This window comes from Malaya genurostris, chromosome 2 (genome assembly GCF_030247185.1).
Source record: "Malaya genurostris strain Urasoe2022 chromosome 2, Malgen_1.1, whole genome shotgun sequence".
NCBI lineage: Eukaryota > Metazoa > Arthropoda > Insecta > Diptera > Culicidae > Malaya > Malaya genurostris.
The window spans coordinates 25521366-25541721 of NC_080571.1; the positions used below are offsets into that span (position 1 = coordinate 25521366).

General features: G+C 38.2%; 5 protein-coding genes across 5 annotated transcripts; 2 read left to right on the forward strand and 3 right to left on the reverse strand.

Moving 5' to 3' along the window:
• Positions 1–1485: 1485 nt before the first annotated feature.
• Positions 1486–3093, reverse strand: LOC131432265 (uncharacterized). The gene is made up of 2 exons (XM_058598427.1): positions 2612–3093; positions 1486–2550 (listed from the first exon to the last, which is right to left on the reverse strand). The coding sequence occupies exons 1-2, from the start codon at positions 2958–2960 to the stop codon at positions 1799–1801; spliced, it is 1101 nt and encodes a 366-aa protein (XP_058454410.1). The 5' UTR covers positions 2961–3093; the 3' UTR covers positions 1486–1798.
• A 5391-nt stretch (positions 3094–8484) lies between these two features.
• On the forward strand, positions 8485–10094 carry LOC131431525 (probable proline--tRNA ligase, mitochondrial). Its single transcript, XM_058597304.1, has 3 exons — positions 8485–8688; positions 8753–9007; positions 9064–10094. The coding sequence occupies exons 1-3, from the start codon at positions 8584–8586 to the stop codon at positions 10042–10044; spliced, it is 1341 nt and encodes a 446-aa protein (XP_058453287.1). The 5' UTR covers positions 8485–8583; the 3' UTR covers positions 10045–10094.
• LOC131431527 (protein ARV1) lies at positions 10037–11065 on the reverse strand. The gene is made up of 3 exons (XM_058597306.1): positions 10819–11065; positions 10471–10750; positions 10037–10407 (listed from the first exon to the last, which is right to left on the reverse strand). Exons 1-3 carry the CDS (start codon positions 10957–10959, stop codon positions 10052–10054), a joined length of 777 nt encoding a protein of 258 aa, XP_058453289.1. The 5' UTR covers positions 10960–11065; the 3' UTR covers positions 10037–10051.
• Positions 11066–11151: 86 nt separating this feature from the next.
• LOC131431526 (leucine-rich repeat protein 1) lies at positions 11152–12547 on the forward strand. The gene has a single exon (XM_058597305.1). The coding sequence runs from the start codon at positions 11203–11205 to the stop codon at positions 12442–12444; it is 1242 nt and encodes a 413-aa protein (XP_058453288.1). The 5' UTR covers positions 11152–11202; the 3' UTR covers positions 12445–12547.
• Positions 12548–18971: 6424 nt separating this feature from the next.
• LOC131431425 (V-type proton ATPase subunit e 2-like) lies at positions 18972–20273 on the reverse strand. The gene is made up of 4 exons (XM_058597136.1): positions 20172–20273; positions 20000–20102; positions 19863–19910; positions 18972–19676 (listed from the first exon to the last, which is right to left on the reverse strand). Exons 2-4 carry the CDS (start codon positions 20095–20097, stop codon positions 19535–19537), a joined length of 288 nt encoding a protein of 95 aa, XP_058453119.1. The 5' UTR covers positions 20098–20102; positions 20172–20273; the 3' UTR covers positions 18972–19534.
• Positions 20274–20356: the final 83 nt, after the last annotated feature.

Below are 20356 nucleotides of genomic sequence, written 5' to 3' on the forward strand. Positions count from 1 at the left end.
CATGTTATGTTGCTTCCTTAAATGTAAAAGTTAGTTGTATGCAATGGTGTTTATATTCTTACCAATATTCCTTTCTAATTCTTTCAGCATTTTCGTATTTCTTGTTCCTCATCCAGTCATCCGTTTCCAAAAAAAAAGAAAAAAAAAATGTGTTTCATTGATCTTTGTAGAGCAGCTCATCATGGTTTGACGGATTAGAACTGAGGACATGCGTTTTTATTTAAATGATAATAACACTTGGGTTTAATAGTATTGCTACAGCATGTTCACATTTCGTTATCTTCGGTTGATTCTTGACAGTATATTACCATCCGCTCAGGCACTTTTGAACATCTGGTACACTGACTCGCAATCGAAATGTGTCACAACCAATTTGATACAACACACCCGAGGGAACGGTATAATGTATGTTGTACACACAAAAACACATACATACACACAGGCACATACGCATACACACATGCATACATACCTACATGTATTCCACAAGCAAGCATCACAACATTGAGTTACTATTTCTATTCTAATAGATTCTAACTAAAATTTGTGTGCCAATAGTCATCTCATTAGTAGAGTCACCATGTTATTTTACCGATTACTCGACTTTCAATAAATTTATTGAGATAAAATCGAATACAAAATCTTTGCCTCGTCTGTAAGAAGCAATGGAACATAAAAGTAGTTCAGAAATGATTCAATACTGCTGTTTTAACGAACAAAAAAAAAATGCTCCAGATTTCATGTTATTCTTGAAATTAATCTATCAAACAGAGATAACAGATCTCACTCTAACTAATGGTTTTCGTACATGAAATGACTAATGGATTTGAGATGAATGGGGGTACCGTAACCCAATTTCTATCTCTTCTATTGGTCGATCGTTAGTCCTGAGCTGAAACGGTGGCCTTTATTACCGTTCTTGCATGCACTCACTCTTACATTTCATTCACACATCATCTCACCCATCAGGTCCCAAACGATACATCCTCACAATATAAACTGGATGAACATCGTTCGACAGCTATCAGTGGTTTGCTCATTGGTTCGGTCATTATTATTTTATTATATTCTACAATATTCTATTTCATTCCACAGTATTCCATGGTACACAAACCACCAATAAACGTCAAAGATGGATTCGATTTACCGTTCATTTATTGTCATCGTGTGAAACCCAATTGGGATACGTTTACTCTACTTAATTTTCACTTCACACTGGTAATAAGGGCCGGTAGTATGAAAATAAATCATAAAAAAGAGCTCAGTTAAGCCCTACCGGCCTCTCCAACCCCGGATGTTGGAGCGTAATGCAATCAACATCTTATTCCAGTCGTTCCATATATTATTCATTTAATTCGATTATGAAACTAAAAACTGTAACGCATATCTTTATCTAATTGATTGTATGTGATGATGTTTGCAATACCGTCAAGCCCACCAACCAAAGGGAGGGCATTATCAAATAAAACATATTTGGTAACAGATATTTTTTCTTCTAATTTACTTATCGTTTATTTTAACCAACTCGGTACATTAAAAATAAAACGGATGAGAAGGTATTTTTTGCTACCTACAGAAAGGGGAATGAAGTATGCCATAATTCAAGAGCAACTTACAGCGAGGAAAGAAAAATTCATTCTGTTACATGCTCTCGTTAAAACTAGAAGCAAATATACGATTAAGCATTTTAACATCTTTTATTCGTATGTAACTCTTTTCAATGTTAATTGTTCAATGCACGCTCCAAAGTTTTTCTCTTTTACAGTAGCTTACGACTTTTGCGTTTCTACCTTGTTCATCATTCGATGTTCTCTTCTTGTAGAGCATTTAAAAATTCTTTCAGGTCTTTTACCATGCTGCGATAGTATTCTAATTTCTTGTGTAATTGATTTCTTTCGCTTTCTGATCGATGGAGTTTCGTTTCGAGGTCCTTCTTTTCGCTGAAATATTTAGCCTTTGGCAGCTGAATATATTCTTCCCCCTTGAAAATGAATTCATATATAGAATCGTCCTTCGAATCCTCTGCTTCAGAGTCTTTTTTATGGCTCTTTTTCGCACTGTAAGTGATTTTGCTGCTAGTGGTAACAGATGGTGTCGCCTGGCTAGCCGGTGATGATTTGGGAATGATACTTTTTCTTTCTGGTTTTGTTTTGACTGTTGAATTCATTAGTTCAACCTCAATGTTAGAGACTGCTGGTTTTGGTTGTTCCTGGTTTAATTTTTCTTTCTTAGTATCTTTTATACAATCAACCACTGGTCGTTTCTTCAGTTTGATTTTACGGAGAATAGGCCCCACAGACGATTCTACTGACAAGGTGGAATTAGCTGATTTCGAGTCGCTTGGTGTAGATGATGAGACAACAGTGGATCGAGCAGCATATGGTAGTTTTTGCAATTTAATAAGTTTCATCGGTAAGTTGCCTTTTGTTGATTCAGACGATGGATGCTTTTTGGCAGACTGTTTGCTGGATTTCTCTACGATTTTGTAGTCTTTCGATTCTGCCGAGTATATAATTTCCGTTTCTACTTCTTCGGTTTCGTGTATCATACCTGTAAATGATATAAACTTGTTAATAGAACAATTGCATATAAATAAAATCTAAATTCTCACTTTCATCTAGATGTTCTTCTACAGTCATCTCAAGTGATGAGTTATGCGCCTGTTCTGATGAACTTTGCAACAGATCTGATTCGTCCTCGTTATCTGTCACGCCGTATGGTTTTGGAACAGCCATATTTAATAACATTTTGCGGCGTGCACTGAAACACATATAAATTCGCGAGAAGTGCAAATCGCACATAAAAAGTGGGCCTGTTTCAATGGGATCTACAGCACCGGCCAGACACCACTTTGAGGCTCGTTCTTCGTCTTTTGGAAACTGAAAAAGGGTCCTCTCTGGATTACTATGACTGTTGACCTCGCAGTTACGATACACACAGCACTTTTTTGCGCGGTTCATTTCAGTTTAACCATGAAAAACACAATATATATTCACGAATAATGAATTCAAGTCAAATATGTTTGTTTCCAAAAATGATGCATTGCCTTTACGCGCTTTGTTTACAAAGCGTATAACTTTCAAGCTTGACAATAGCCGGCAGCAAAATGGAGTTTGAAGAACAGGCCCGATGATCGAAATGCTATTACTTCGAATTGTTACTAAACTCTACACGAAACCGAAAAACTACCTAGTTTTGAGTAATTTCTACCTAAATTCGTTTTTTTTTATCAATAACATGAGTTTAGGTAAGTAGCTCCAAGTAGCATCCATAAGGCATTTGCAAAAATATACTGAGTGGCGAGTTATATTTACTCACAACAGAGACACCAAGTAAAAATTTTATATCTGCGAGCTTAAATTTCTCTATAAAGTATGATACACAAAACTGACTTGGCGAGCAATTTCAAAAGTCAGTAAAATTTGACGTAAAGAAATCTGCAGATTTGCGGCTAGCCTGGCATCTCTGGCTCAAATGCAAGTTATTTCGACTCATCGGTTGAGTTATATTATTCCATTTCTGGTGGAATGCAGTTTACCTAGTTGGTGCCAAATACTTCAACATTTACATAGACATCAAACTCACCTGTATCATATTCAACTCATACGATGTGCTGCTCTCACCAGCATGCAAGCAGCGGAAAATGGAAGTCAAAATGCGCGGGTTACTAGACGAAGGGTGAGCAATTGATGTCATTTCGGTTTTGGCGGCCGTCACTGAATCGGTCCTGACAGCGTCTATAATGTCCATGGCTATTTGTATGATTACCGTTGTCTTCGTCTCAGTGTAATAATCGTCGGCGAAATGACCGTGCATCAGTTAAGTTGTAGTCGATTTCACGATTAAATAGAACTATTCGGTAATGAGTATAGAAAATACTCAGATTTTCAATCAGTTCTACCTGGCACAAAATGAGTACTTTTGCAATTGGGGAAATGGGTAAAAAATAATCACCTCAGTGTTGCTGTTCCGCAAATAAAATAAGAAAAATTCAACTCATGAGCCCATCTTCAAAATAGGAAAAATTCAACTTCAATCCAGCTTCAAATATTAAAGCCAAATATTTACATAGAAGCAGAGCTAACAGTTCCTTTAATTAGATGGATTTCGGAGTCATAATCCATGCAAAATTATAACGCTCTAGTATCGTACATCTTTTGTCAAAGCGAAGATTTCTATCCTTTGTACTATTGTTCTCTGTGAAAATGAGTCAATTAACGAGATCGGTACGTTCTTTGAATCTTTCGCATTGGTTAATTTACGAATTCCGGTAGATTTATGAAAAACTGCGGATTTGCTGAACGTGTTTGCCTACAAAATTGAATCCTACAGTAATCGTTTGACCGTTCAGAATTTGTGTTCGTTGTTCATCGAACGCGAAAATGCAGAAAAAATCAGTGTAACGTGCAGCTTTCGTAAATTTGATGCCAATAAATGCTTTGAAATCACCTACTAGTTGTAAATATTCTAAATTAAAGCCTTTTCAATTTTCTTCGAATTTCTAGCACTGAGTACTTTTTTTACCAAATTTCTTCTATTGAAATCTGAGTATAAAATTACCCATATTTTAACATATATGGACAGTACCAGTGTTGCATCCAATATCCGTAAACAAAGAATATTCACTTTTACAACAATAATCGTTTTTCTTGCAAGCTCTCTCACGAAAAAGCTTTAATTAATAATGTATTTATTTCACTGAGAGAGATATTCCGTCAGTTCAGTATGATTTTCACTTGGAGACGAATCAACATGATTGAAATTTCAGAGTGACGGTCAATTTTTAAAATTTCCGTCGGGATCGTCAATTGCGAGGAAAGTTAGTCAAAAACAACGTTTTCTCGGTTTAAATGAGTTCATAGAAGGAAAAAAATGCATTCGCAATCCAATGCATCAATATCGGCCCCCTGTCACGACGCCATCTTGATGAGATCAAAATCGAAACTTCAAAATCAGCTGATTGCAACGTATACAAACAATCAGTAATGCAATTCTTTTACGGTTTACCTCGTTTAGTGCACGAAAAATAGTGAATTTTGGGTCGACTCTCTCACAATAACTTGTCGGTTTGGCTAAAATACAGCAGACAGTATTTTGGACATCAAGTGCAGGAAATTTTCACAATTTGAGAGTCGCGATGAGTATCAAAACATCGCAGTGTTTGGGGCTCAAAACGCGAGGGGCTCAACGTAATCAGTGTACTTTCAAATGGTTGGTGCTCACATACCGATCAGATGGAATTGAAAATTGAAGCAAACCGATATCGAATTTTTCGATTTTTAACATTACCGAAGATTTACAGAACGAAATCAACACCAGACTTGCATCATCTTGTACGTCAGGTAAAGTCTGAAAATGATTTTGAACATCAAAGTAGGCTTTATTACAACGGATATTCACTTGTAGTTTAATAGTTTCTGTAGAATAAGAATCTCACCTCTCTTTACGAGATCGTGTTGCGACGGCATTTTTGATCGTAGTAGGCAGTTCTAGATCAAAATGAATGTGATCACAACTAAGCACTTTTGTCAATAGAAATCGAATAGTTCATTATTGATGCATTTCTTTCAATGCAAATTAGGTCATATATCATAAATATATATTTAAGAATTCAAAGCTTTCAATATATAATTCATTCTTTATATATTTTTAGGTAAAAGAAAAGGAAGAACGATTATATGTATGTACAGAACTTGGAACGTTTAAGTTATTTTGAGGTTTAAAGATAAGCATGCACTGGAAAAATACATCTAAATTAAAACAATAGATGGAAAACGTTCACTTAAATACAATTCAGCAATACTGGCCTCACTGCTTAGGCACGAACCGCTCCTTCGTCAAAAAAGAAAAAACGCAAGCGGATTCGAACTATCGCAAGTTATCAAACTGCAGAAAGCGGTAAAGCGAAAAAGAAAAACCTGAAGCTGGGAAGAATCATTTTCAGTCAGCAGCCATCGTAAGCGGACGCTTTTCTGCTCCGCAGAAGAAAAAGTGATTTCGTGCGGTTTACCATTGCTCACTGCGACGGAACGTGCTAACGAGAGCGGACCCGACTCGGAAGAGCGGTCACAGCCGAAGGAATAAACATTCCGGAGAATATTCAAGGGCTACCGTGTCGAAGCGAACCCGATTATAGGTAGGGAGCAATAATTTGACCACATGGCAAAACTAACCACGGCTGCTTGCGATTCAGATTAAGACGCAACCGCAAGATAGGAAACCTGTGTCCACAAGTACAGCAATCACAAATTTCAATAATCGAGATAGAGTACATGCAACAGATTCTCCTAAAAGGGTAAGAAAAACAAAAGACGCGAAATTAAATACGTGCAAAGTACAATGGATCTGTTTCAGGGTTTCAATGCTCAGCGGCAAATCACGATCCAAGAGCCAAACGGAACACTCCAGGTTGAGCTGCAACGGCCAGAGAAGAACGACGTGGACAACAACCAAGTGGCACTGGACGACAATCCGTACGGTCCGACAGCTGTGGGCACGTGACGCGATCGGCAACAGAGTGCTTTAGGAAAGGTTTGAACGTCGTCGACAAACGTATCGGACACGCATGAGTTCGAGGATCCACGCTATTAAGCTCACGCCTTTGACTGTCCTGATGTCAACAAGTGTTGAATGGAGAAATTACTGAGTAAATGGCTCTGCTAGACGAGTAAGTTCCTGCTCCCTGCAGTCTGGGGTGATGTGTGAAAGCAGCAATCTTTCGGGTAGGCCAAGCGCTTGTGTCTATCTTACCGTGAGTAAAACGATGTTTTGTAAGATGACGATGTGTGATAACATAGGAAAATGATGGTCAGGCTTAAGGAAGTGTGTAGAGCTGGATAGCGAAAGAAGTGCTTTAGGTTTAGAGAAAGAAAGTGAGGAGGCGAAAAAGTAAATTGGAGTACTTGCTCGAAAATATACAAGCAATATGAAACGATACACAAAATGATTTTATTTGGGCTAGGCTTTCCGTCGCCTCGAGGAAAGAAATTCCTATATATTACAAACTGTATGTGTTCAGTTGCATTCAAATTATTTCGTGTATTTCATGTCTTCAAAGTTCAACTTGAGTGGAAAATGTACATCTTGGTAGTAGAAAATCACTGATTGTTGATTCTTTTTTCCAATCATAGAGTATTTTCAAACAACTGTTTATTTAGCTTAGCGAGTAAAACGTACTCCAAAACTTCTTCAGAGATCGCTGTCCGCAATTCTGATAAAATCAAACCCAATGCACTGAATGCACGTTCCACTGATATTTGACTTGTGAGAGTAGCTAATATCACCATTGCTATGGCAAAAAAGTTGATGATGGGAGTAAAGACCAGCAATTCAATGATTCCAAACATTCCATTTTGAATTTATTTTCCAAAAAACGGCAAAAAACTATAAACTGACCGTTTTGAAAACAAACACAGAATAACCGATCTCTTCTCTCATTCGAATCATTTTACCACAGACTAACAGACAGGACACTCAAATTAGATTCTTCAATCATTTTAACGGTCATTTCGAATATTCCTTTAGTTGGGACAGTACTCGCATATGGCATGATGGCGCCATGTTACTCTATCAAAAACATCCTGTCTGTCATCTAGACTGTGTTTATTTTTTCCATTTACCAACAGAGTTGCCATTCATACAGAATCACCTGTAGTGTATTGATTTGTATACGTCCATGCGAATTTCTTGCAGGATACAGATTTAATACATATTGCCAAAACTATATACAAAATTGTGCCATCCTCATCCTTCAACGCAATACAAAATCGAACCCGTTTTGCTACAATATTTACTTAGTTCTGGTCTGCCGCCACTTAATTTCGGGTGAAAATTACCAACACAATCAAAAATAGTCTAGATGAACAACGTTGAGAAAAATAAATGGCTACCTTCCAACATCGCTAAAAATCTTAAATATATTATCAACGCAATCCAATAATTTATTGTGACGATTCATTTTCAAATATTATGATGAAATCAGGCATCTCTGCCAGCAGCTGATCGGTACTGACAAACGAGGGGGAACCAACTAGTAAAAAAACTTTTACGTAACACAAGGGGTGTGCCGATAGTAAATAGTTCGCGCAGTACAATATAGGTGGAACTAGTGCATCACGAAAAATTATTTTTATAAGAATTTACTCATACTGTCATGTATGTTAGTCTGTGATTCTACTTTCTGCGTGTTGCCACTCTCGCGTCACTGTTGTTCCTGTTCGCCGTACGCTACCCATGGCATCAATTCGATCATCTTTGAATGACGATCATTTTGGTTTATGACGGAACTATTCCGTATGCTTGGATGATGATCACGATTCATTGCAACTCTGGACAGTACCAACTTTTGAATAAAGGCCTTTCACCCATTAAATGAGTTTTCCCAGTTTTGTCCGATATGGGTAGTATAATATACTCATCTACGGGTACTTTCATTTAACCGTGTATCAGGGTTATCTATCGATTATTCGATTAATCGATAGAATTTCCAGTATTCCTATGTTTTGTAAATAAATAATTCAACCGTCAAAATTTAATCTAGAATCCAGTTATCTTAGTTCCTGGGTCTTCAAACTTCCATCACAGATGATTGGGAAAATGCATAGATTATCAAAAATATTCCAGCCTTCACTAGTTATACCGAAATCAGCCGTCATAAAAAATCAAGACACAACATCGAAAAGTCAAAGGGTACATACCAACTGCCTTTCGAACTAGATCAACTACTTTACATGCTCTTTTTTCACTGTTACAGCTGATGCTCGACCAGGGCTTGATCCGTCAAGCTGGAAATGGCACATTCTACATTTTACCACTGCTACAACGTTCTCTGCAGAAAGCCGTCGCTCTGGTGGATTTTCAGATGCAGCAACATGTGGGAGCTGAAAAACTAACACTCCCAACATTGATCTCATCGAATTTGTGGCGCAAAAGTGGCCGGCTTGAATTGGCAGATGCCGAGTTGATGAAAACTATCGATCGACATGGGAAAACGCTGATTCTGGGACCGGTGAGTTAAAGTGGTCAATTACGTCCGCAACATTACTAAATTTGCACTCCAATCAGACACACGAGGAGAGTATCACAACTCTTATAGCGGCTATCTCACCAGTATCGTATCGCCAGTTTCCGCTCCGATTGTACCAAATATCAACTAAGTTTAGGGATGAAATGAAACCAAGATTCGGATTGATGCGGGCGAAAGAATTCCTAATGAAAGACTTGTACACCTTTGATATCGATCTCAAGGAAGCTCACAAGACTTACGAGCTGATAAACGATACCTATCGACAGCTGCTGGAAGTCATCGGAGTGCCTTACGTAAAGGTACGCGGCGATACAGGTCTCATGGGAGGATCTACTTCGCACGAGTACCATTTTCTTAGCGAGGTAGGCGAGGATCAGTTGATGCACTGTAGTACTTGTGGATTGAGCTATAACCTGGAAGTTTTATCTGAACAGAAGAAACCATGCGAACGTTGCAATAACAAAAATTTTTCGAAGCAAACTGGAATAGAAGTTGCGCATGCATTTATACTAGAAGATAAGTACAGCAAAGCTTTGGGAGCGCGGTTTTTAGATCAGACTGGAAAACCGGGCGTTTTACAGATGGGATGTTACGGTATTGGAATAACACGATTGATAGCGGCTAGCATAGAAGTCCAGTCCAGTGAAACGGATATTCGATGGCCACTTGCGATCGCTCCATTCAAGGTTTGTGTGATACCTCCGAAAGAAGGGAGTAAAGAAGAAACGGTGGCTGGTGCATGGGCCGAAAAATTGTTACATGAAGTTTGTAAAATACCGGGATTAGAATCTGACGTCCTCGTCGATGACCGGAACAGTATGACCATCGGAAGGAGACTGATGGAAGCCAAGAAAACTGGTTACCCGATAGTGATAGTGGTAGGTACTAAGGCCGCAAGTGAGAGTAATGAGTTGTTTGAGATATACAATCAGTTGCAAGAAACACAGATTGTTCTAGGTTTTAATGAAACCTTACTAGAAATTGATCGAATTTGCCATAATCGGAAAAAAATGAAATGAAATAGATTTACATTAAATAGTTTAGAAATGTACTAATCTCTGTTAAGCAATACGTCTTTACAATGAATGTTAGTAATACGATGACAGTCGATTTTGTTCTCGAACAATGAGTTATAACCGAATGGATCTGGGTTAGGGAAACCACGAAATAAGCTACCACTAGCGATATGTGGATTGCCATGCCAGAGTCTGTTGCATTCTGTTTCCAAATTATGATTGGAATGAGGAAAAATTTTCCAATGCTTGCCAAAATAACGCCATGGAGCAGGGCTAGTGGATAGGATTTTCCGTAACCCGATGTAACATTCTCACGATGAAATATTTTGGTGAACATGTAAAGAAATAAGTAGAGAAGAACTGTTCCTGTGGAATTAACAGCATTATTATTTAGAATAGAAATGTACTACGAACAATATAGAGCATTACCGATCAAAATATGAAACGAAGATACGTAGAATCCTTTCTCCGCCAGGAAGGGATCTGCGTGATCCGAACGATAACGAACGCTTGTGAAGCGACTGAACGCTTCCGTCCAGAGACAGTACGCTTCTAGAAGAACCAGTATGATGCCAATTTTCCATAAATTTTTGCAGTCCGAATTATACAGAATATGCCTGTAGGCCGGTTTGGACAACAGGATGAGATCGATTAAGATTATGAGTACTTCAAATTCGATGTACTTATCAGCAGGATGTTTGCATTTATCCTGTGGGGAAAAAATTACTAATTTAAATTCTAACATGAAAACATCCAAATTATTAAAATTCAACTCACGCATTCTGTAATCTTGAGTACGGTGGAACTGATTTTGCGATAGAGCTCTGGGACAAAGCAGCCACAATTGATACAGACATACTCTTTATTTCTATTGTGCACTTGCAGCAACGAAAAATATCCCTGAAGTGGAATTTTCATCGCTCACGTCTTTATTTTTTTCCGGAAAACAGAACAGAAAAATGTAATCTGCACTCTGATTTCATATTTTGAAGTTTCGCAAAAACAGCTGATAGGCAATCGAACATGGGAATCAAAACAAAAGGCAGTGAACAACGCCTGATTTAACCGCGAAGCTAGTACCGAAATCCATCTTTTCAGTATTGAATGCCAGTTTTGGTAATATGAATCCGCGGTTTTTATCAAGAGTATTATAGTAACAAAATGAAACTAATTTGTGAAACTTGCGTAATCAAACGCGCGTTACCAACTGGGAAGCGGGTCTTCCAGAAAACAATTCTAGCTGTTGGAAAAAGTAGTGACAAAAACCAGGACGAAGCAGTGATCATGTTGATCACAAATGCCAACAAAGCGGGAACCAAGTACAATGTAAAAAAGAACATCAGTAAAATCTTCACTCGTTTCCTGGCTGAAGGAAAAGCTACCATTTCGTTCAACATTCCCGAGCATGACCTACAAATCAAGAGCGAAGTAGTTCAACTGACCAGTTTTCTGAAGGTATTGAAAACAGTATTAACGGGAGCAGCACCCAACGGAGGCTCAGATAACACACTCAAACTGGCGTGTTTATCTATGGCCAACAAAAAAACATCTGTTCTGTCGTCAACTAAAGTACTAGCAACGAAGTGCGTCGTTCGGAGCAGAGGAGATTACCCACTGAAAGGATTTTCTAGGAATCTCGTAACCTTACAGATATCCGACATTAAATTGGTTCGTTTCGATCCTCAAATTCTGCTGCTGAAAAATCTTCGCTCCTTAAACCTTTCTAACAACTGTTTGGAGAAGTTGCCGGTAGCACTTGGTACGCTGAGATTGAACGAAGTAGACATATCTGGAAACTCTCTACAGAACGACAACTGGCAATGGCTTATGAACCCTTGCATTCAATCCTGTTTGCAAAACCTCAACGTATCCAGCAATAATTTATCCTACTTCCCAATCAACTTAATATATTCCCGCGTACTGGTACGACTGGACCTGCAATCAAACTACATTGCAAAGCTTCCGTTTGCTATATGGAAAATGTCACGGCTTCGTTTTCTCAATCTAGCCAATAATCAACTCGGTTCGGTACCGGAATCTATGGTTCGCATGAGGTTAGATCAAATAGACCTCTCCGAAAACAAACTGACGGCAGACTCGTGCACAGTTCCAGATCTACGAGTTCCAGTTACCGTCGGACATGTTCCTGCATTGTGGGAAATAGCGGCCCGGGTGGTTGTTGTCCATAAAGTGCACTACACTCCCGGTATGATCCCCTTTCTGTTGATAGAGATCATGAATCGCACACCGATCTGTGGGTGCGGATTACTTTGCTTCACCTCCAAAGTGTATGAACGAGCCAAAGTAGTACGACTAAACTGTCAACATTTGACTATGAATAGCAATCACGTATTGTACGCAGATTGCGTCTTCTGTAGTCAACGGTGTAGCAGCAGACAGTAAAGTGTAGTTTTATTTACTATCCTTGTTAGTGACTTTCGCACAAAGAAGAGTAAATTAATAATTAGTTTATATATAAAACTTATCTGTAACATTACTATCATATTACTACGAGAACTGTGACTGATTCATTAAAAAAAATGTGTTTAAATCAAGTTTCAATCGAATATCAGGATCGCATATAGAAAAAACAATCCCCGTTGCTATCAAATTATTTATTAGCTCAAACGTTGATCTTCTTACTATCTCTAATTCATAATGGATTTAAAGGCCTCCATAGTTTTCATCATGGCTGCTTGCGCATTTTCAAAATTGGTCAGCTTCCTGGTAAGCTCCGCTAGTCGTTCCTCTTTTTCTTTCAGCTGTTTTATCAGATCCAATCGACCACAGTTTGCGTACGATGGATAGAACTGTTCTATCATTTTCCGCTCCAGATGTTCCTCGCACGACACAATTTCAACCGTTTCGGTTTGAGTGTTTGCGTTACAAACCTCAACCGGAAAACTGGATTTCTCGTTCGTCAATTCTGATTGTATCGTCTCCGGTGTATTTGGTTTTATTCGTTTGGCTGTCGTAGGCATAAGCGGATCGGTTTCATTCTGCTCTAAACTCGAACTCACCTCACCCATATCGGTCAAAGGAATATCATCCTCGATGTAGAAAACCATATCAGCTTCGTTTTGAGCTTCTTCTAGTTCATCGAGCGCTTCAATCGTTTCTGTCATAGCTTCATCATTTTTTTCGTCCGAATCCGGCTCGTCTGATCCAGTTGTATCGGGAATTTGTTCAATTCTTGTTTCTATTTTTCGTTCGACCTTTTTTATGGCTGGTAGCGATCTGCTAGTACTCGGAACGGGTTGAAAGATAGTGGGCAAATCATAGAAACCGCCCTTGTTGATGATTTCCATCTTCGGAATCGCAACCGAATTTAGCATCCGCGAGCACACGTTTCTGTAGTCGCTCGCGCGAAAGTGCAACGTGCAAACTACGAAACGTTGCAGCAATTGTGTAGAATCTTGTTGAAGTTTAAGGGCCTGTTTCCACTGCTTGAAGACTTCTTGTCGCTTCGGGAAACGATGACACAGAATTGTTACATCACTACTTTTACACCCAGGAAAAGCACAATTACGGACCATGATACAAATTTGCAGAATATAGGCAGGTATTTATTATAAATTCAGTGATTTTTTTTAAATTACGAGAACTCTGCTAAAATAGCGACTGGTGAGCAGCACTGACATTAGTTAAATTTGTTATTAAACAAAACAATCGGTTTCTGTACTACTGCTCGAAAAGCCTTTTCGAGTCGTTTTCGATTGATGCCAAATCTAGCCCAGTTTCCACACGGAACCGCAAAACTCTTTAATTTAGAGTACTTTTCACTTAATTTCGGGTTTCGTTGAATAACCTAATTTTAGGTAAAGTAGCTCTAAGTATAATTTCCATAAGGTACTGTATTTTCACTCAACGGTTGATTTATTTTGACTCTCTTTCAGTTTTTTAGGATTTCTGACAAATCTAAAATTTCGAATACAATACCAATTTCAGTTTTACAGTCCCTCGACATATTATTAGACCCATGCTGAAAACTCAATATTTCTCTGAGATATTGTTGTTACTTCCAACGTGGACATGGCACCATTTTAAACGCTTATCAACGTATTCAGAAAAGAAAAAAAAGTCACTGTTCTAGATAGATCGGTCGGGAGATTCTCCAGACATGAACCCAACAGAGATAATTGGGAACTTTATGAATTGCGAAGTTCCAAAGCATGCTACCAACAACCAAGCATGGGGCTGTTTCGTGTAAACAATAAAACCGGGAAAAATATCGAAGAGATAAGGAATCTTCTTTATCTCCGATTTATTTTCTCTGGAATGGCCAAACCGATTTTTACAAGCTTAGGTTCGTTTGACAGCAGGTGAATCAGATTCGTTGATCGGGAGATATTATCGTAGCAGTGACGTAATCGAGAAACAGCACTAATTTTTCTATACGCTGAATTTACTCAAAGATGATTGAGCCTATTTCAACAATCTCAACTCATTTGAAAGTTACTATTGCATCATTCATCAATGATCAAGTTCAAATGTATTATTTTTGATACTTTTGGTTTCGGCAAAAACATCACGTTTTGTGCACTAACCGAACCAATCTGAATGAATTTGTTGAAATTTGTCAGAAATTGAAATTGAAAGAAAAAAAGTTTTAATGAGACTCTGAATGACAAGAGAAAGGCATTATAATACCACTAGGTGGATTAAAAGAATAAGTTCCTTTTGATTGAAGCCAATATTTAACTTTATATGTTCATGTCATAATCCAAGCAAAAATATTTGGCTGTGATTATGTTTTTAGCAGTTGTGTCATGCAATGTTCACACGAAAGTTCCATGAGAATATGAACTACTCACGTAGAGACCACAGAGGCCATACGCGGGCAATGACCAATTGCCAGCCGAGCTGTTCAAGCATAGAGAAGAGACACTGGTTAGAGCGCTGCATTGGATAATTTCTAAGATATTGGAGGGGGAGATTCTATACCGCAGGAATGGACGGAAGCAGTAGTTCCTGAACGCTGGCAATAAGTTTTTCTCCCAAATCCTTTGGTGTCGTCTATCACCAATAGCTAACGAATACGTAGGGCCGTATCAAGCGAGATATACTGGGGCCCGTGCCACTACGGATGACATATTCGCTATAAAACAAGTACTCCAGAGATGTCGTGAATATAACGTACCCACGCATCACCACTTAAACCAATTCTCTGTATAGTAAATTGCCGAGATAGATCGGAAACACACAATTTTGCTGATTGCTCAGTAATCAATATAAGGTTTTCCGAGATTCGTTTAGTAGATTTATTGATTTTTCGAAATATGTATCTATTCAACAAATCAAATGTTTTTTTTACGTTTCGTCTTAGACTCGTCAGTGCAGAGCAGTTCAAATTGAACTGCTTAGTGCAAACTTAAACAGTTCAATTTGAACCGCTAAGCAGACGTAAAGTTAATGCTATTTGCAAAACACTTTTCAAAGCCGAAAAAGACGTTTTCGCTCGGCACGTCAGAAAAGACATGACACTTCGGTGCCAATTTAAAAAAGTGTCAAAGGAGCAAAACACTTTGCAAGCTTATGAGTAATGTCAACGTGTGCGTAAAAAATCCGGCACTTTTCCTGATTTTAATCAATAAATTTGTCATATGGTTAAAAAATAAACAAATCAGTTCATTCTGCTTAGAATTGCTATTCAAGAAAAGCGAAAATCGTAGTCTAAAACTCTTCTGTTTTCCTGAAAACTGCTAGAGAAATTTTTTTTCAGTTCCAGCTTACTCCCACTTAGACCTTTGATTAGCAACGAACACATTCCAATTTGGATTTTCTTTTGCAGCATTTATTGCGAAATAAAGATTTACGTAGCTTCTATTAGTAATCCCGCAAAATAGGAACCTGGAATTTAAGACGCGAAAGGCAATGGATATGAAAAAAAAACTACAATGGATATCGTTAAACCACTTATTTTTTCCGAAAAACTGCTTTTTTACCAGAAAATATTAAATTTGTTTATTTGGTGTAGCGCGATCTAATACAAATGCATTGAAGCAGTGTAGCTAAGTTTTTTATTAGGGAATTAAAATGAACATTCATAAAATGTAAGCAATCAAACATCCATCAAACATTGGGGAAAAATTGATCAAAATTGATATTTCATCAACAAAGTCAGGCTTAATATTCGTTTGAGAATAAATTACTGCTACAAAGCTTGTTTTAAACTCAATCGTTTAAGCCACTTTGATAAACTGGTTGCACTACATATATAAATATGTATATAGATCGATGACACACGTATAAAATAAAACGTGCGCAATACACAAATTGCCAACACAAGAGCAAGGATCGGCACGAGCGGTACGATCACCCGAAAGTCCGTACAGTTTTTTAGTTTCACTGATGACGTTGATATTGTGACACGAGATGATGGGAACATCCATCGGACAGAAAGTCGAACACTGGCTATGAACAAAAAACATGAGAGGAAGAGCCTCAAGAGAAAAAAATACTACGTGTCCAACCACAAATATGAATAGTAGGGATGTTCGATAACGAGTCTATACTTTGAGGTATCGATTCTTTCTTTCAAGAATCTGGTATTTTTGGTATCGATATCACATCAAAGCGATACTGTTAGTATCGATACTTTTGGTCTCGAAATTTACAGTATCGCAACAGGTTAAAGTCAATTCCCATTACGACGGAACATGTTTTTTGTTCCAATTATACAGGATTGAACCAGAAAAACTTTCTAAGCCCATGTGCGAGGTTGGAAATCGAACCCAGGTGGGCTGCGTGAAAGGTATCGACTAACCCATCACGCTATACCCATCCCCAATGAAACATTTTTTTTTCTTCGGCTTCGACGAAGCACCAGGCTCGTGCATGAATTGGTATGATGTGGATTAGTCGTCGTTAAAATTCGTTCTCGAAATTCTCTCTTCGTCCCACAAGTGCAATGAGAGGAAATCATCAACCAAACACGCGTAAATAGGCCATACTCTCAGAGGATTCAATAAATTAATTTTTCACACTCTCCCTCAGTGCGCCTGCGGCACGACGCGAGATTTTTTTTTATTATTTCAGGTTTGTTTGTATCAGTTCATCACTTTTATTCAATATAATATAGCTGGCTATTGATTGAACTCATGAAAGAGAAAGGGGTCTAACATAAAATAAAATTTAAATTGAAACTCCAATGGACTTAATGAAATGATAAAGAAGTTTCATGTAAGGAAGGATACGACAAGCAAGAATGTCGCGTACTGGGACATTGGATAGTCTACCTTGGGTACGCAAGGAATTTATTAGTGGAGATCTGACATCACGATACTGCACGCATGTCAAAACGATACAATCAATATCGCGATAACGTTCGCCACAATCACAGTGATTAGTCTCGGATAGTCCAATTCGAAGGAGATGTGCATTTAACGTGTAATGATTGGACATGAGTCTGGACATCACACGAATGAAGTCCCTAATCACATCCAGTCCCCTGAACCATGACTTTATCGATATTTTAGAAATAATTGAGTCCATCCACCGACCCAGATCATCTTTATTCCAAGAAGCTTGCTAGTTGGTAAGTGTTCTTTGGCGAGGCGCGCTATAGAATTCGTTGAAAGCAATCGGTCTCTCATTGCCTGGAATGGAGTAATGAGCTGGGAAGTAACGATGCGAGATTGTCGAGAACGAATTTCAACGACGGCTAGTCCACGTCATACCAATACATGCGCGAGCCTGATGCTTCCGTTCCGTCCATCCCCGGTCCCGTCGTAATAGCAATAGGAATTGTTTCTATTCCTTCGCGTTTCGCCTTCGACTCATCAGTGCTTAAAGCAGTTCAAATTGAACTGCCATCTCGCGTCTAGCAATTCAATTTGAAGCTCTAGCTTGGCACTGATGATTCGAAGGCGAAACGCGAAGAAATAGAAACAAAATATGTGCGCCACAGTACAATTTTATTATATTTGCTAATTTAAATTATTGCTGCGCAAGTATCAATTGATACAGCTATCTATACTATATTGCCTTTTGATACCTTGTATCGATACCCAAAATTTCGGTATCCCGATACCCTATGTATTGATACTTCGCCTTCCGAGTATCATCCCTAATTAATAGAAGGTGACGATATTGAGATGGTTGACGAGAACGTGTATTTGGGCTCACCACTGATAATGATACCAGCAGAGAAATTCAGAGGTGAACCATCTACAAAACGCTCGTCAGACCGGTTGTTCTATATGGTCACAAGATCTAGACTATGTTAGCAAAGGACCAACGTGCCCTCAATGTTCTCAATGAAAGGTGCTGCGAAACACATATGGAGAAGTGCAGATGAAAGACGGAACGTGGAGACTGCGTATGAGCCACAAATTACAGCAAAAATTGGACGCCTATGATGGGCTGGGTATGTCATCAGGATGTCGGACGGCAACCCAATGAAAATGGTTCTTGAATCTGATCCTGTAGGCACAAGAAAAAGAGGAGCCCAGCGAGTAAGGTGAATCGATCAAATGGAGTGGGATTTACGGAGTATCTGGGCCTTGCGAAGCGGCCATGAAACGAACTACATGGAGGCGTTTGGCGTGCTCTGCAAATAGCAGAAATTTTACATATGCTAAGCGATTTATGTTGGATTGCTAGGTGGCATAACAGTTCATCATCAACTAACACTTCATGCACTAACGAGTCTAAGACGGAACGCAAAGAAAACTAATAATTCAATATATTATTAACTTAGAAGCACTCTGATGTTTCTACCTATTTAAATTAATTTCTAGTAAAAACTAGAAAAGGTATGGTATTATTGTAATCAATTGGGATAAATCACACTCATTTATTGATAACATTTTCATGGGGTAGATTGTTATCCATTATGTATGCAGCATCATTATCAAACACATGTTGCAGGATTTCTTTCCTACGCGCGATTCAAAGTCTCGCCGAAATTCTATTTCAAATATGACTAGTTTTGTTTTTCTACCGCATATATTTTATTGATTCTACTTTTGAGTATGTAACATACATGTACTCGTGATTAATAATTTTATTATAGTTTTGTGTGAGCTCCAATATAGATAATGAATGTTTGGCTGGAAAATAGTTTTTCACTATTATCTTAAATCGATTGTTTTATATTTTTGCATAACGGTATGATAAGAAAATTTGATTAATTTCAGTGACGTGTATATTATCGTATGGTCTCGTGACTTTTTTTTTATATATTTGCTGCATATTTTGATCAATTAAATGTAGCATTCGTATTATATATATGCCTTATTCATAGAATATAGTAATACATTTTCTTTTCGCGACAGAATTATTCTTAATACTAAATTTCACACGGCCATCTAGGGGCCAAATGAGAATAATTCATTTGGCTGTGGGTGATCTTTTCCCACGTGATGGCAGTGCGCTACCGAATGAAATAAGAGGATTTTTTCTTACTTATATTTGATACTTTGGAATGATTACATTCCGTATTTTATTAAAATTCCATATACAACAACGACATGGAAAATACGAAACCAACTTAATGGTCCGAGTGCTCGGGAGTCCAATCTTCAATGCCTGTAATCGGGTTGCCCCATTCTCTGGCCATAATAAGAATCGTGTTCTGGTGCAGTTTGGGGCCGATAAGTGGGTTCATTTGGGCCATATAGCAGCAGAGCCAACTATTGATTGAAAACGTAGTATTAATGTCGTTTTCACTTGAAGCCAAAACTAACCCAGTTCGGACACTATCTGCTGTCAAATCCACACGTTTGACAGCAGCCTAGGTCAAAACTGGGCTGGGTTTTGCTTTAAGCGAAAATGCCATAAGATTCGTTCAGGTTTTTATATATAAAAAAAATACTTACAACAACCAGCATGTGACAGCGGTCAGAATTAACACACATTGAACAATTCTGCAATACGAAGCAGTCATTTAATCAAGTGACAAATTACCTTGAGCAAATTCAAGGATACTAGATATTACCATTGAATTTATACTTACCCACGGTTCGGGCCTTTCGGAGCAACGATCGGCAAAACGATACCGATCACTCCAAAAATAGCCGAAAAAATAATAATCGGTAATGCTGAAGCCCCCATTTTCACTAAAAGAAAAAATCAATATCAATTTAAAACAAAGAAAAAAGTATTCACTGAATATTAGCAGAACGTACCTGGCGACTTCCAAAATCGATTGACTAGCTAATGCGAAAAATATCACATGACAGGACAGCTCGTGAGTGCTTCTTTCGATGAGTCACTCAACGAAATGAGTGTTTGGAAAGGAAATGTCACTGAATGGAACGACGTGAATTGTTGAGAACCTTGAGAATATCGTGAGATTTGAAAATTGCCACTA